We start from the raw sequence: 16,951 nt of genomic DNA, 5'->3' as shown, positions 1-16,951 counted from the left end.
TGAATTATTAGGTTCATCAAACTTTTCACAAGTTTGCTTAGAAACAATCAATTCATTGCACGTTGATAATTAATATTAGAATATTGTATTTATTAAAAAATATACTTTTAGAAAATACGCACGTCCAAAAGACCAAGGAAATTTGGAATAAGAAATATGTTTCAAGAGAGCTAGCTACACTTGTATTTGTTTACAAATTTCAACATTTTTTAATGATTAAATTTTAATCCTCATGCAACTAGATATAAATTATTAAGAGCAGTACAAATTCATTTGAATTAAGACTGAAAAATAATTTTTTTAAACTTAAGATATAATGTAATAATCAAAAGATCAATTACATTTATCCAATATAAAAGAAATTTAAGTGAAAAATGTTAAAAATAGATGTCAATCTGCATAATGTCTAGATTTAGAATTGGAGTTTGGAGAGATATTTAATGACTCACACATACTAATTAACCTATTGACAGTCCACATGCTATGAAAAAATAATTTCAAACCAACATTTAAATCCCCGAAAACTAGTGTTGATAGTCCTTACCAAAGACAAATTCTAGCTTTTGCCACACTAAGCCATTTTCTATATCAAGTGACAAAATAGGACAGATTTCAGAGAAAGAATCCTAACAAAAGCGGGGAGACGATTATACTAAACATTTATAGGAGAATAAAGAATATTATACAAGAGATAATCTATAGAAATGCAACACACACATTTACCAAGCTACACAGCAAAGCAAACATACATGTGCATTTGAAAGTTGTCATCTTACTCATAATGGATATTGCTTTTCTTGCTCCAAAACCAAATGTTTAATAGTCATAATAAATATAAATTATATATCTTAAACTTGTTCTCAGTGTTACATAAAGACACTGCTATATATTATATTACATTCAAAAGAATAAAAAAAATATGCAACAACCAAACATATACAAATAAAGAAAACCCTGCAAACACTTTCCTAAAGAAGCTTTTTCCTTCATTATAGATCCAATAAGCAATCAATATATCTTTCAAAAAGCATGCATTAAAGACTAAAGGAAATGTGCATGGTTCTTAATTAAATACAAAGCTAGTAGTTGTTATAACTGTTACTTGAAAATTGCATGATGCAAAAATAACTTTTAAGTAATTTGGACGAAACGTCTTAAACACAAAAGGAAGAAAAAGATGGGCAAACATGTTAGAATATCAGTTTCTGCAACATTGGACCCCACACAAATGATGGTGGTTACATACTCTATTTTATATTCAAGTAATGTTTATATAAATGTCTGCCAAGTAGAGAGGTGGCTTTAATTATATGTAATATATAACATTTCGATTGACTATTTAAGACATGCTTAAAGGTGTCTCAAATATAGCATTAAGATTATCACACGAAACTTGGGACTCTTCTAAAGACGCTTAAACATGTCTCAAACATGTGCTATGCAAGAAAATTGATTATAGGATAAAGCTTGGGAGTTTCATCAAACATGTGCTATGCAAGAAAATTGTAGAATATGCATAAATTGTTATAATGATATAATCACACAACATAACCTGACTGAGCAAGGCACAACATCAATTAACAGAAATATACTACATGAAAATTTAACATAAAAATAGGTTACAAAATAAAACATATTACATGAAAATTAAAACATAGTAAAATACATATTTTGCACTGAAAATAGAAGAAAAAGAGAAAAGCCAACATGTCACCGTCTATTGAAAATCTGACAGCATATCCCCTAATTTACTAGCCTAGCCATCTGTCACAATCAACACCAACATGTCAAACAAATCAAAAAACACACAAGTTTTCATCTATATATCACCACAACATACAAAATTCTCAGAACCTACTTCACTAAGACATGCAAGTTTTCAAACTTCCGTTATCACCGCAGCACACAGAATTTCCAGAACCTACTTCACTATGGATGAATATCTAAGATATTCAAAATCCACTAAAGTAATACAATTATCATTCCAAATTGTAAAATATTTAAAATTAAAAAAAAAAATCAAATACAACATACCTCTTACAATTAGCTACAAATCCAATGCTTCAAGACCAATCAAAATATTAACCTAAACATTATTAAAAATAAAAACGTTAGATATTGACATTAATTTTAAAAAGTGCACATAAATACAATTCAAATAGTAAATCATGTTAATTCCTAGAGATCTTATTGATCTAACCAAAGATTGTTTATCTGATTTAGTAAATATATCTTCTTCCATCTTCAATGAAATTTTTGTACTCACATCTCCCATAAAAATTTTGTACTCACATCATAAGTTTTGTACTCTGCCTTTGATACTCTAATTATTAATTATTTGAATAATGACCAGCATTTATGAAAGTCCATTTTTAAAGGAAAATGAAACATAATTAGATTTGGGGAACGAATTAAACTTGCTGTCTACTATTTGCATGTCAGAGATATCAAGAACTTTCATGCCTCAACATTTTCACCAGCAATAAGTCATTGAGTTTCTTAATTTTAAAAATAAATAAATTGACGACAGTCAACTAATTGATAACAATTACATTCGTAGTGCTCAAAGAATATACCACTCTTTTGCTGAATGGTAACATATTGATTAACTTCTGTAAGTACCATAACCTCAATTTAGTATATATCTATTTGAGTTTGAAATGAAATCATAACCCCGAAGCATATAAAAATCAAACTTTAGTTTGAAATGAAAAATATGTTCACATTTAAAGAAGGCTAAAACTAATAAATACACAAACGAACCAGCTTAAAATATCTAAGTTGTGTATCTATAATTGCACTAACAGATAACACAAGAAGCTAACTCAGAGAAACAACAACTTCTTTAACACCATATAATAATGATATTATCTGTATCCAAAAGGTACTAATGAAATATATGATAAAAATAATAGTATACAAAATTTACTCATATACCTCCTCTAGGTTAGCAACAACATCTCCCCTATTGTTCTTCTTTAATCATACAAACATTTCTCATCCTTGACAACAAATAAAAGAAGCATTGCAGATAACTTCTTCCAAAGAAACAAATTTGGGGAAAACAAAAATTAAGAATTACTATGTGGTGTTAAGAAGACAAATAAATATTTAATGAGTGAAAACCATTATTTATCAAGGAAATGAAGAAATAAAAAAATACTTTCTACCGCCATCTACCACAGTGTTGTCGGAGTTTAGAACCCAGGAGTCGTACGCGCGCCTTCACCTCCATCTGCACCAGAGCCATTGCGTGCCTTCTTCTTTGCAGCAGGAACCCAACGCCGTCGATGGTAGAAAACCAAGCATCATTTCCATTTGTAGTATCAGCACAATGTCATTGCCTTCACTGTCTGCAGAAGGGGCCCAACGCCATCGACGAGAGACCTCAGCTGCATGAGAAAGTTTGCAATCTCGTCTCCTCTTTTTCTTCTTCTTCAATTTTTTGCTGATCAGAAAAAATGAACCCTAAGCCCATTTCAAAATCCCTAAATTGTATTTATCCCTTTAAACTAAATATTTTTAAGGGAACTCTTTGGGTGCCCTTAATACTCTTTTAGGACACCCAAAGTGAGCCATTAAAAGTCACCACTCATTTTCATATTCAAATTCCATATTCAAGTTTTTTTTAGGACCCACATATTTTATTAGGACACACATTACGAGTCCTAAAATTTATTTTTTAAAGACTCTCAATGATAGTCCTAACAACTCCAGAGACATTTTTTAGGGCTTGTATTTAGGTGCGTGTCCTAAAAAGGTGACCCGTAAAGGGTATTTTGTAGTAGTGGGTCACAAAATAGTATATGATAAACCATCTAGGTCCTTTGTCTACTAATCGAGGTAAAAACATAACTCTAATCTACGATAATGATAAAAAAAATCTTGTGATTCATTTTCTATCTAAGCAACTATATTTCCCAAGTTACTACAACATAAAAAAATATATATACATTTATCAATAAACATAACATAGCATATAAACATATCATAATACATACAATCTAACCTATTTTCCTTACCTTGAGCGTGGAGAGAAAAAGAAAGAGAAGAGATTGCTTGCTATAAAAAATGTCCCACCAACCTTAAATACAACATAAGATATTTATATTAGAGCCTTATAATAAAACTATACTTTCGAGAATTTTCTAAACCTCATAAAGTCATACCTTCAACCTAGAACCAAAATGATGAAATCCCGAGTCTTCTCTCTAATGTCTATTTCCAACAACAACACCAAGAGTTTGGATACTTGGGTAGATTTTGGCTATATATTGGCTTGATGGGCACTACAAGAAAAAATGATTTTAACAACACCAAAAATGTGTTATCAAAACATACCATAACACTTTTTGATGTGTTAAGACTGGCTATGTTATCGTAGGTCAGGGTAGTTTACACAACACTTTATCATTGTTATGCAGATGTGTTATTATACTGTTAACGATAACACACTTTCTATGTTATTTTAATAAATAGATAAGTGTTTAATTATATTATTTATAGTCGATTACATAACACATTTCAATACTTATAAATTTGTGTTATACTACACTTTAGTATAACACATTTTTTGTGATATATAATAAAGTTTGCATAACAAAATTCTTTACTTATAAAAAGTGTTATTGTAATAGATATTATAACACATTTTTCGTATTATTTTAATATTTAAATAAATTTCAATTCTCATTTTATATTCATTTATATAACACTAATTTATTCTATTATATTTTTGTTTTTTATTTATATAATTAAAATTAGCTTTCTAATATATACTGGCATCATCAAATGAACTTGATTTTCAAATAACAAAAAGTAAAAACATTCAACAGTGTATTAACAATCCACAAATTAGTTTAAAATATTCAACATTGTATTAACAATCCACAAATTACTTTAAAACATTCAAAACTGTCATCAACAACAAAATGTTCTTTAAGTATTCAAGTAGTCTTAAATATTCAACATATTCTACTACTTTTAGCACAAAATATTCTACAGCTGCCCAACACAAAGCCTTCAAAATTAAGTATCCTTTTCTATTTCGCTTGTCACATCTGCAAAAATAAACAAAGAAATATTTTATTGTTATTATCTTGCATCACAAATTACTTCAAGAAAAATTCTATGAAAATTATTTCCAAGAGAGGACACCACATACAAAATAATGAATTCACAACTACACCAAAGCAAACAAAGAAACCAAACACTAAATTATAAGGCATTGGTTTTTTTTAGTATGAAATCATGTGTTCATGTATATGTGTGAGAGAGAAAGAGAGGAAGGAAACGATAGAGAAGTTAAACAAAATTTATATATGTACCATACTAATCCAACCATAACAGTAATAAAATAGTTGAGATTAGCTTTTGGGACCTAGCAACAATAAAAAAGAGATAATAGTGATAAATACTGAAAACAAAAATCATTAACATGCTACTGTACAAATTGAAGGCACCAAAATCACTCTTCATGAGTCAAAGTTTTCCATAATCTATACAAGAGATTGTGAAATAAAGAATTTGATTGTAGAGTGCATAACAATAAATTAACCGACCTCGTGAACTACTATAAACTACTATAGAATCACAGAAGAATACAATATTTTGATCCTAAATTATTATAAATTCACTCTTTATCAACATAACTCAAGAAAAATTAAAATTTAAGCATGTCATGCTGTTGAAAACATCTTCTCCAATATAAAATATCATCCAACAATGCCTACATGAATGCAAGCATCATCTTAAGTCCAGCCATTTAGAAAGGAAAGTAGATATAGCATGGTGTTGTGTCTATCAAGAAATCAAAATGATCTATTTTTATTGCCTAAATCGATTAAAGTTCCAACTGCAACTTTTAAAGCAAAAATAAACAAGAACTCAACTTCCGATGACACACATTATATGCAAGTACCAAAAGACTTTGGCGAAAAATAGGATATCAAACCTTATGATCTATCATTGTGGCAAATGGCATACCAGTGATGATTACAGCTGGGTTAATGATTCCAGCAATTGATGGTGTCTCCCTCAACATCTGAGTTTCTGAAATCCCAACTCTTTTCTGATTTCACCATGGTTTTTTAAGATGTTTATGTTCGAGAATTCTAGCTTCAAATCATAGTCAGTGTACCTAGTATAAGAGGATGATATTGAAAGTGATTGAACCCTTTAATAACTTGCCAAGAACACCAACAAAATAAACCAGAAAAAGAGTGACTCTGGATATTAGGGGAATAAGATTTTGACAGATCAAGCAATATATATAGGTGGGCCATCATCCCCTATCAAGAAGAATATTGCAGAATCTTATTGAATATTCTCTTTTTTGTAGGTGAGGTAGGTATCTCTCTGTTTTCCCTGCCTCTCACCTCTAAAAGAGTGAGTTAATTAGCTCTTTCTTGTATTCCCTATCAAATTTGCATTGACAATCTTTGTCAAGTAATGAATTTTTTATGTCTCTTCTAGACTTGCCACCATAAAAAATTCAATAACAAAGGGCCTTTTCACTTTAACAGCCACCAAGTCACCATTTTCTTTCAAATATCATCAAACAGAAAAGGATAGGGGGATCAAAGGCAGAAATGGACCAATTTCAATTCAAGCTGAGATATATGAATTCACACCGTCCTTTCACCTGGTTGAGGTAAGCAAGTCCAGTGGTATTTGGTATAGAATTCAAATGGAGAAAATCATAAACATGAAGTACTATCAGGTATTTGGTATGACTCAATAAATTAAAATAGTGGGTGCCACAGAACCAATAAAAACCCCTCAATAGAATCTAATCATTTGCTTGGGAAATTATGTAAGAGAAAAAAAATAGAAGTTCTAGAATTAAATTGGTAGTGTTAGTTCAAAACAGAAAGACAAAAAAATCCAAATAATTAAATTGCTAACTAAATTATAGTGTGGTTTTGTGATTCTCAACCTAACTTGTTTATTCCCACCATCATAATTAGGATGCAAGTTAATGATATTGCAAATAATAAAACAATAACATTTTCAAGCAAAAGTTTGTGCAACCTCTTTGGCTTCGCTATCAAGGTCCTTAGTGCAGCCACTTTTTCCAACTACAGTTAAATATTGAAAGAAATTTGAATATAAACACAAACATAAATCTAAAAGGCATTAAGTAGACCTTGTTAAACTAATATTCTGGAAGCAAACATAAGTATAAAATAAGGAAACAACAATCTTATGTACTTTTAAAATGAAAAAAAGCACATAAGATAACAGTTAATTGAAATCTCTAAGCCAAATAATTCTTCTACAGTTTATAAATAAATAATATATACGTATATATAAAGGGAAGATAAATTTAACTCTTTAATTGGGTGGTTGTTATGGTCAAATTGTTTACCTATATACACCTAGAAAATGTTGGGATGCTCACTTTGCACAAGAAGCTTTTGCTTCCATTACAAATTAGCAAGCAATCAAAATATCTTTCAAAATAGTATGCACTAAAGACAAAAGAAGATTTGCATCATTGTTATTTAAAAACAAAGCTAGCAAATCATTTTCACATCATTGGACCCCACACATATACAAAATATCAATATAATATATATATTTATATATATAGTCCAACACCTTGAATTTTCCAATCTTCACGTTCATAAAAAAAAGAATGCCAAGAAAAATCCCATAAAAATATCTACTAGTTATTACCAGACATTTTCATTAAAATTGTAAAAACACTTGTTTCTTCTTTCTGAAAAGCTTTCCATTCTCTGTGTCATCCACCACATTTTGAACCTAGAAACACTTCAATGCCTCCTGTGCAACACCATATACAATACATTATGCTCTGTTCTCTATTTTTCCCAAATGCAGAACTTTCTCTCACTTTATATATATATATATATAGTTCAAAAAAAATGTTCTAAAGTGAAATTACAATATACCAACTATTGGAGTAAAAAAAACAGCTTAAAAAGTTAGCTCCATTGATATAATCAAAACTTACAACTAAGTCAAGTTTTGGTATTCTCCAATATTTGGTGGAATTGAATCAGAGATATTGTTATTCCTAAGTACCTTGCAAGGTGTATTAACTAGTTTACATTATAATTTCATAACAGTGAATAAAGAAAAGAGAATTGTGAGCAGAAATCTTGTTGCTTATAATATACTCAGTGACTTCAAGCCCTTAATAAATTTAAGAGAAGATATGGTAATGACTTTTAACATTCTAGAAGATGGTTGTGGTAAAAATATAGTTTTTGTTTTTTTGCTCAAGTGACCACATCAAACACAGGGGGTCACAATTTCTATTTCAGCAACACAGAAGCATACACCAAAGAAATATTGAAGCAAATATTGTTTATTGGCAATGCTCACAATATGCATTTAATGACTGATAGACAAGTTGATGCAAACAACAACAATAAGAATAATCTGGCTACAATAAACATATTGCACAAACTATACCAAACTCATCTAATGCAATCAGTCAATTATTTAGAAGAAACAGCTATAGATGTTAGACCTCAAACTTATATCATGCTTTGTCTATCGCAGAAAATGCCTTAACTGACTCCTAACCTTCTAGGTCCTGAAAGAAGCCATAATGAATACAGTATAAAAATATTGTATAAGGGAATTAGAAAACAAACTGTTGGCCTTAGTTTTAATCAGCTATTAATTTAAAAGATGATGAAGCAAGGCCTGAAGGCTATAAAGTAAACTTTAGAATTCATTTCGTTTACTCTCTTGACCGACCTTTTTTATGATTTGTTGTATAAGAACCTTAAAATTTTTTACTCCATTCTCATTGACTGTTGTGTAAGTATTTCCATATTTTAATAAATAAAAGAGGGTGAAAACCTACTGCTTTGAACTAGTTGCTTAATCGCCAAAATGATGATTTACAATAGCATAAACAGTATCTTTGTGACAAACCCCTCTAAAGACTAAGACTTAACTCGTAAACACATTCTGAATGAGCTATAACACCTCTTTCCCAGGAACAACAGTGACAAAAGTTCTACCTTCATTGAGAAAATTATAACCCGGGTCATCTCTCCATCACATACATACATATATATATTCATACATGTATCAACCATCTAAAATGGTTCACTTAAATTCTTGGGAAATCCAATTTGTTTTATCTAGTTATTCTATAATGCTTGATTGAATTTCCAAAGAAGATATGGAATATATAATTTGATGCATAACATTCAATATATACATGTTTCAATACATATAATAAGCAAAATTTTGTTTAATGCATACTTATTATTGTCTATTTAATACACCTCAACACTTTTGAAGCAAAAACTATAAGGAGCAATAAATCTATCAAGGAATTTTTACCAGTTGCATCTTTGAATGTTCAGCCCCAATAATCCTGACAAGCAATAAGCTAGCCATGGTTCAAGATAACCTTTCTCTTGTTTCTTTGGGTATGCACACAAGAATAGACTAGGTTGGAATAAATTAAAAATAAAAGTGTCCATAATCCATAAATTATAAAAGAGAAAAATCATAAGATATATACCCTTTTAAGTATTAACTACCCATGATCCATAAAAAGAGAAAATATGTATATATATGTATATATCTCAGAGCATATCCAGTATTCATATTAAGAAAAAATACCCGCAACACATGAAAAAAGAGAAAAAAAAATCACAAAAACTAGTGTGTGAATGTTTAGAAAGTAACTAGAGAAAGAAGCTCTTGATCAATATGATTAAAAGAGCTAAAGGACTTTTATTTATACATTGTAGAGATGTACAACGAGAGCCAAGAGTAAGGCAAGAGAAGTTAGTTACTAAAATACAGTTAGAACAACTAACAAAATAATAGCAGTAACTAATTAACAGAAACCCATGACTAACAATATTAACTAACAGTATGGAACCATGAATACTTCATAAAACAAAAATCTAATAAATAAAACATACCAGCAATACAAGAGCATGTGCAATATTCATATTTCCTAAATATATATACACATCTAAAAGGCTTAATCTATAACAACAGAAGAAAAAGAAATCCCAGACCAGATGCAATATTCATATATTTCAGAAAATTATGCATAAAACAATATGAATCTACTTTCTCTAGTATAAGTATAGCAGTAATATCACAAATATATCTTTCAAGTATTTCTAAGCCTCAAAAGTTGCAAGTAGTGCTTATCATGAGGTATTGATATTTTTTCAGTTCATAAAGCAGTCTCACCAAATTGGCAAGAGCCCTCATATGAAGATTTTTAATGTTTTAATAATTGAGAACGTACTAATAATAACCATGGCAAAGAAAATGTAAAGATTTTTAGCAGCAATACATACTAATACTACTAATCATTACTCAGATGGGAATATAAACAAAGCGTTGTTGCTTTGTGGAGAAATAGAAGCTTTATGAAGCTAATAAACTTGTGCATTTTCTCTCTTTGGTCCCGTTCAAAGGAAACATCACCCATGTATCTTTCAAGTATATTTGAATGGATAACTAGAAACTATCAACTTAAGCTAAAACAATATGAATCTACTTTCTTTAGTTTAAATAAAGCTGTAATATAACAAATATAACTTTCAAGTATAATTTAAGCCTCAAAAGTTGCAGATAGTGCTAATCATGAGGTATTGATATTAGAGTGTGTAATGCTTAGATGGACAATTCTTTAAAACCAGAAACATTGAAACAAATTTATGTCATGCAACTCATATAAAAACAGAATCACTAAAATTTAACATTTATAGCATAAGAAAGAAAATGATTTGATGATATTTTTCGTGAATAGTTCAGTTATATAAGAAAGCAAATGGCTAGGGCCATGTGGTCTAAAACTTGGAAAACAAGAAGACTATATACACAGATTATACTTTCTTATACCAACACATGAGGAATGAGAAATAATGTTATGATGTTATCCCTCAAACAGGGAAAAGAAACTTATCATTGTGGCATTCATCTCTATCATTTATTGCTTATTCTAATATATGTTTTTCTAAATTTCTTATGTCATATTGTAGCACAACCGATCTTGAGTTTACTTAGTTTTGATCCAAAAAAATAACAAAAACAAAAGAGAGAGGTCAATATAGAGTTACATCCTAAATTTATATATATAAAATTTAACTGTTCTAGCATGTGATTTACACATTCAATCTGTATTTATCTTTCCAACATTCATTTTCTCTCATAAAAAATAGTCTTAAGTTATTAATTTTATTCTCAAGACCTGAAAGAGAATATAAATTTGTAGTGCGTGTAAATATATACAGTACAAATTATTCAGATTTCGTCTCTTCATTCTCTTCTACCAAAACTAGATCACTGGCATGGTTCATCCAAAACTAGATCACTGATAGCCTTCACTATCATCATCAAGTTTACAAGATATATATATATATATATATCAAGTTAACCTGCTTACACTCCAACACCACAATGTCTCACAACTCTCCTTCTCTATTGTATTTTAGAAACTCATCTGATCTTAGTTGAGTTTTGGCTGAGTCTGATAAGAGAATTCTAGTAATGACTTGGTAAACATTTATATATAAAATCATAATAATGATAACAGGTTAATAAATCCAATTTAAAAACTTCAGCTTAGATTACGACATATATGAGTAAACTATCCGTAAAAACTAACAATAACTACAAAGGACCTAACCAAAATTAAAATCCCAACTGAATTTGATCTAAGAAAAATCAACAAAATGCGAGTAGCAAAACCAATACATACAGATTCAAAGACCATAAGTAGCTACCAAAAGATTCAATTAATAATGAATCACCAGATCTCAATGTAGAGTCCAAGAACTTTACTTAGCTAGTTAGATAGTAGTATTATAGTATTTATAGTATTATCTTTGTAACTGTGGATTTTTGGTTCAGACCGGTAATTATTTGGACACTCATAGTAGTACTTATAGATTTTCTAAGTTTAACCTATAGTTTAAGAATATTAATGTTAACCTAAGGTTTGATTATATGACTGATATTAAGGATAATATTTATTATACTATAAGGTTTAGATAAGGACCAATAGGATTTTAAGCACATGTTATGAATGGGTGATTAAGGATTAAGTATTTTGAGGATTTAATTTAATAAGGGTAAAAGTTTGAATGCTATAAGGTCAGTCAGCAGCTTTGAATACGTTGAGGGCTTAGTCAAGGCTGTTTACTCCATTCAAACTTAGCTAAAAATGTGTAATTTCGTGTTTAATTAATCAGCGTGTGCCGATATATCGCAGCTATAGGGTGCGATATATCGCAGCACGTAGATACGGAAAACACGAGACGATGCACGACTGCCTCGGGCATACTGGCCCAGGCGATATATCACCTACAGGGGGCGATATATCGCCTCCTTCAGTGTATTTTGAAACGTTTTGAAATCATTTTCCATTCAGCCATTCAACCTTTGATAAGTCCAGCATCTTTTTGAACGAGTCTTCAGCCTCTGCTGAATGATTATTCAAATTATTTTCACCTAAAAAGCTATTATTTTTATTCAAGTAAAATTAAAATCCTTTCATTCCTAAACTCTATAAATAGGACCTAGTACCTAGCCATTATTCATCTTTTGCTCTAAGTTCAGAGGCTGCAAGTGCTAAGTGAGTATGAGAGTGTAAACACCTGGTTTGGGGAAATCATAAGCTTGATCCTCATAAGCTTATCAAACACTTTTGGGAAGTAAGGTTCTATAGTATTTCGGTTGTGGTGTAGATTGGTCTTACAAGTCTTTAAGGTAACCCAAAACTCTAGTTCATTGGTTTTATGTTATTTTCTTTCTCATAGCCTTCTACTCAGTCTTCTAACCTCATTCTTATTTTGGTTAGGAAATCTAAGTTCTTGAGCACATAAGTTTCGGTAAGTATGTTTCTCAATGGTTTAGTCTTCCCATTCCTTTTCATCTCTTTTTCTTCATTAGACTCACTCTTTTTCATAATGGTTATTAGGAGTGTTCCAAAGTCCCAACGCTGTCCACATATCCCGATAACTTTGGTAAGGAAAATAGGATAGAAATGCATATGTTATATGTTCTATATGTTATCTTATGTTTCTTATGTTATGATAAGTGTTATGATAAGTGTTATGATATGTATGTTTGTAGGCTTGGGCATATGACCCATATGACTAACAAGACCCCAAAAAGATTATGGGCATATGACCTACTTAGCTAGTAGGACCCCACTAATCTCATGGGCATATGACTTGTTTAGTCTATGGGACCCCAAGTAATAATGGCCATTATAGTATGTGTATGTAATAAGTGTTATGATATGTCTTTATGTTTATTATGAAATTTATGTATGTGAAGTATGTGTTAGATTTTTCCTTGCTGGGCATTAGGCTCATTCCTTTTTGTTTAATGTGCAGGAAAATAGCTATTAGTGGCGGTAAGGTTCGTGGATGCTTGGAGATTGTGTATCGATGATGAATGGAGTCAAGGAGTTGAGAGTTCGATTTCGAGGATGTAGTCATTTGTTTATGGTCTTTATATGTATTTTCCGCACTTACTATGTAATCCCTTTACTTTATAAATCATGTTATGTTTTGTTTTTCAAACAATGGGATCCCATATCCTTCTTGGTATTTATGTAAGTAACTCTTATTTCTATAAGTTTTCTAATAAAATTATGGTATTTTCGCAAATGTAAGTTTTAGTAAGGATTTGTATGCATAGTTTCATTAATGGTCCAAAAGTCTAGAGTAGTTGGGTCATTACACTCAACCTCTCACATAATGCCAACCCTCAACTACCTAAATAAAGCTTCAAACTTCCACCAATAAACAACAAAAATGAAACATCAATCGCAACTTCGAGCACATCGACATCCAAAACAGCAAAACACGAAAATCGAATCTCTAAGCACAAAGAGCCAGTATAACAAATCCAACACTTCACAAAGCAATAATTTTCCTTTCTTTTCTTTCTAAAGGAGAGAATGAAGAGTGAGAAATCAATCAAAACATTACCTCTGGCGACACAATTCCCTGGCCTCAGCAAAATCATCCAATGGAGTAAAGTAACGAAGGAGAGAAGGAGAGAGATTGTGTTGTTTGGGAGCATAGAAAAAAGCTGAAATTGAAAGAATACATAAATAAACCCTCTATTCCAAATAAATAAATAGACCCTAATTTCAAATACGTAACAAAGAGATAGATTTTACCCAATCCATTTCAGAGACTCCAATAGAGAATGTGTGATGGCTGGAGTGAAGAGGCACTTTGAGAATGGGATGTTGGATGCTATTGCAGGGGCAAACACAGCATTTAGAGACTTAGCAGCATCAGTGGCATCAAATCCGAATATATTATCCCCTGTTGGACAATATAAAAATAGGTCCCCAAATTAAGATCAAGTGGCAGTTAAAAGAGATTGAGTCGATTGGGCAACTGGGTATTAACAGAGTAACGCTAAAACATAATTAATTCTAAGAAAACAAACTAGCACAAGGTACAAACTTACAGTCACGGACTGAACAACCCAACTAGCTATTATCATGTACATGTTATTTTCAAAACTGGGTTGTCAATTTTCATGGCTAGCAAAGCAAGTTCTATTCGCTAAAAATCTCACTATCAAATACAAACCCTATTCAAAAAATTTGTAAAGTAGACAAATCACTTTGCTAATAATTATAGAAAGAAAAACAACCCCAACTTAAGGATACCAAGTCAGTGAAAAAGAAACAAAGAAGGAAAAAAGAATATTACCAGTGAAAACGATGAGATTGGGTTTCTCGGCAAGGATCATGCGGTGGATGAAGGCTAAGGTGTTGAGATCAGAGCAACCCTTCTCCTGTCTTGGGAGCACATCAAGACAAGGAGTGGACTTTCCATCACCAAAGTGCATCAAGATTCTTCTGTGATATGTTGCTTGAAAGGTTGAGTTCAGAGATATTCATGTTTTCTTCTTTAACTCGTTGCAGTTTGTCTTCCATGCCATGTTGGCGCATCTCCAGGTCATTCAACATTTGGAGCCCGTTCTTCAGTTCCAATGCCAAGGCTCTTTGGTCCTCTTGAGATTCAGAATGTAACTTCTGCAGAGCTTGGAGCGTTGCTTCAACTTGTAGAAACCTTGAGTGCTCCTCTTCCATTAGGGTATGAAATTTATTTAATTTATCATTTTTTTCTGTAAGTTGTTGGTCTTTCCTAGATATCTTCTGCAACAAATTATCTGCCTCTGATTACAGAGTTTGGTTTGATCTGTCCAACTGAACACACTGTTCTTCAGCACTTTTCAATCTAGCAGCTCCCATTAAAATTTCATCATTCAAGTGTTCTACATTCACTTGAGTTTGAGAAATTTTAGCTTCCATCATAGTAATGATCTCCTAGCACTGCTTGTATTGAAGTGTTGCAACTTCTTTCTCAGCATTCAGCCCAGCGACAGCTTTCTTTAGTGCTTCAACTTCAGCTTCTGCTCTTTCAATTTGCTCATTAAGTAACCTGGCATTTTCCTCAACAAGTGATAGTTTAAATTCCAAAATAGAAATTTTCTTAAGACAATATTTGTATTGAACAAGCCCAGCTTCTTTCTCAGCCTCTAATCTACAAAGTTCTTGGTTAAGATTCTGACATTCAGCTTCTGCTCTTAGAGCTTGTTCATTTTTCCCCTTTCCTTCCTCTTGTGCGTGAGATAACAGATTCTCTAGGCTAGATATCTTCTCTAAACACTGATTGAATTGAAGAAGACCAGCATCTCTCTTAGCTTCTAGTTCTGAAAGGGATTCCTTCAATATTTTGATTTCGATTTCAGCTTTGCTTTCTCATTCATCTAGCAGGCCAACATCTTTTTGTGCATGCTTAAGTTCTCTATCCATATTAGATAACTTCTCTACACTTTGCTGATATTGAAAAAGGAGAGTATCCTTTTCAGCTTGCACCTTTGCCAAAGTTTTCTTTAAAGTTTGAACCTCAGTTTCACCTTTTGATGCCCGTTCAAACTCAAATAGGACCTAGTTTTTCAGCTTCTGGCTTCCAGTTGATATCTGCGAAACACTATCAAAATTTTGTCCACTCTCTTCTGCTACAGATAAGCTTTGGCCTTTTATCGTCCTTTCGTCTGCAACCTTTGGGTTTTCTGGCACTGCTTCTTCTGAATTAAACATCTCATGCAGCTGTTTTAGACCCCTTTTGCTTATCCCCAAGTCAGAGTCTTCTAAATTTCCACCTGTGCTTTTCAATGTAAATAAGTCGGTTGATGGGTATTGTTCAATGTAAATTTCCACCACTAAAAGTCCACTTGTCGTATCTTAAACTCACCATTGGACCCAAATCTGAGCTTCTTTTGCTGATGGGTATTGTTATGTTGGGCAGCTAAAACAACTGTCGAAAGCAACGACACTGCAGCTATTAACAACACCACAAACGTTATACTAAGATTGAAATAAAAACCTCAATAAGCTAATAACAAGATATTATACAGATTCTTTATGAAATAAAAACCAGAAATGTATATAATTTGACAATCAAAATTATTTCAAAATCTAATCTAAACAATTTAAGACATTTACCTTACGGTTTCAATGAACTGTGAGACTCGTCTCGTGTCCTTGAGTTAGGGGTTGAGAAGAAAGTTATCGATGGAGGGCTGGAACATGGTGAACGACTGTCGAGATGAAATTTTTCGATGGAATAGAGTGGAAGTTCGTCACCAAAGATGAAGAGAGTCCTCGCACATTATCGAGAGAGGGGGAAATGGGTCAAACTGCCGATGGAGCTGTTGATGGATGACTGCAATCGAGTGAGAGAGGGAAATTTGCTAAAGATAATCGATTGAGAAAGGGAAAGTTGAGAGAAATGATGGAGGGTTCAGAGAGAGGTGAGGGTTTAGAGAAACGATGGACGAGAAATACATTAATTGAGCTTTTTTTTTTGTTTCCCTCCATTATAACTTTACCCAGGCATTTTTTTTGGTTTCCCTCCATTTTAACTTTATACCTATTATAATACTTTTCCAA

General features: G+C 31.6%; 1 protein-coding gene across 1 annotated transcript; it reads right to left on the bottom strand.

The window, feature by feature from the left end:
- Positions 1–13,972: 13,972 nt before the first annotated feature.
- On the bottom strand, positions 13,973–15,073 carry LOC133780406 (probable inactive purple acid phosphatase 29). The gene is made up of 3 exons (XM_062220172.1): positions 14,703–15,073; positions 14,156–14,306; positions 13,973–14,064 (listed from the first exon to the last, which is right to left on the bottom strand). Exons 1-3 carry the CDS (start codon positions 14,839–14,841, stop codon positions 13,995–13,997), a joined length of 360 nt encoding a protein of 119 aa, XP_062076156.1. The 5' UTR covers positions 14,842–15,073; the 3' UTR covers positions 13,973–13,994.
- Between the last annotated feature and the right edge of the window lie 1,878 nt (positions 15,074–16,951).

Source organism: Humulus lupulus, chromosome 5, assembly GCF_963169125.1.
Source record: "Humulus lupulus chromosome 5, drHumLupu1.1, whole genome shotgun sequence".
NCBI lineage: Eukaryota > Viridiplantae > Streptophyta > Magnoliopsida > Rosales > Cannabaceae > Humulus > Humulus lupulus.
The sequence above is the reverse complement of the archived record's forward strand: the minus strand, read 5'-3'. Positions and strand labels throughout refer to the sequence as shown.

Excerpts from the sequence above, each read along its gene's own strand:
- LOC133780406 (XM_062220172.1), bottom strand. The coding sequence starts at position 14,841 with ATGCACTTTGGTGATGGAAAGTCCACTCCTTGTCTTGATGTGCTCCCA. Across the intron at positions 14,307-14,702 it reads CAATCTCATCGTTTTCACTG|GGGATAATATATTCGGATTT; the intron begins GTAATATTCTTT and ends ATTGTCCAACAG. Across the intron at positions 14,065-14,155 it reads GAGTCTCTGAAATGGATTGG|CTTTTTTCTATGCTCCCAAA; the intron begins GTAAAATCTATC and ends TTTCAATTTCAG.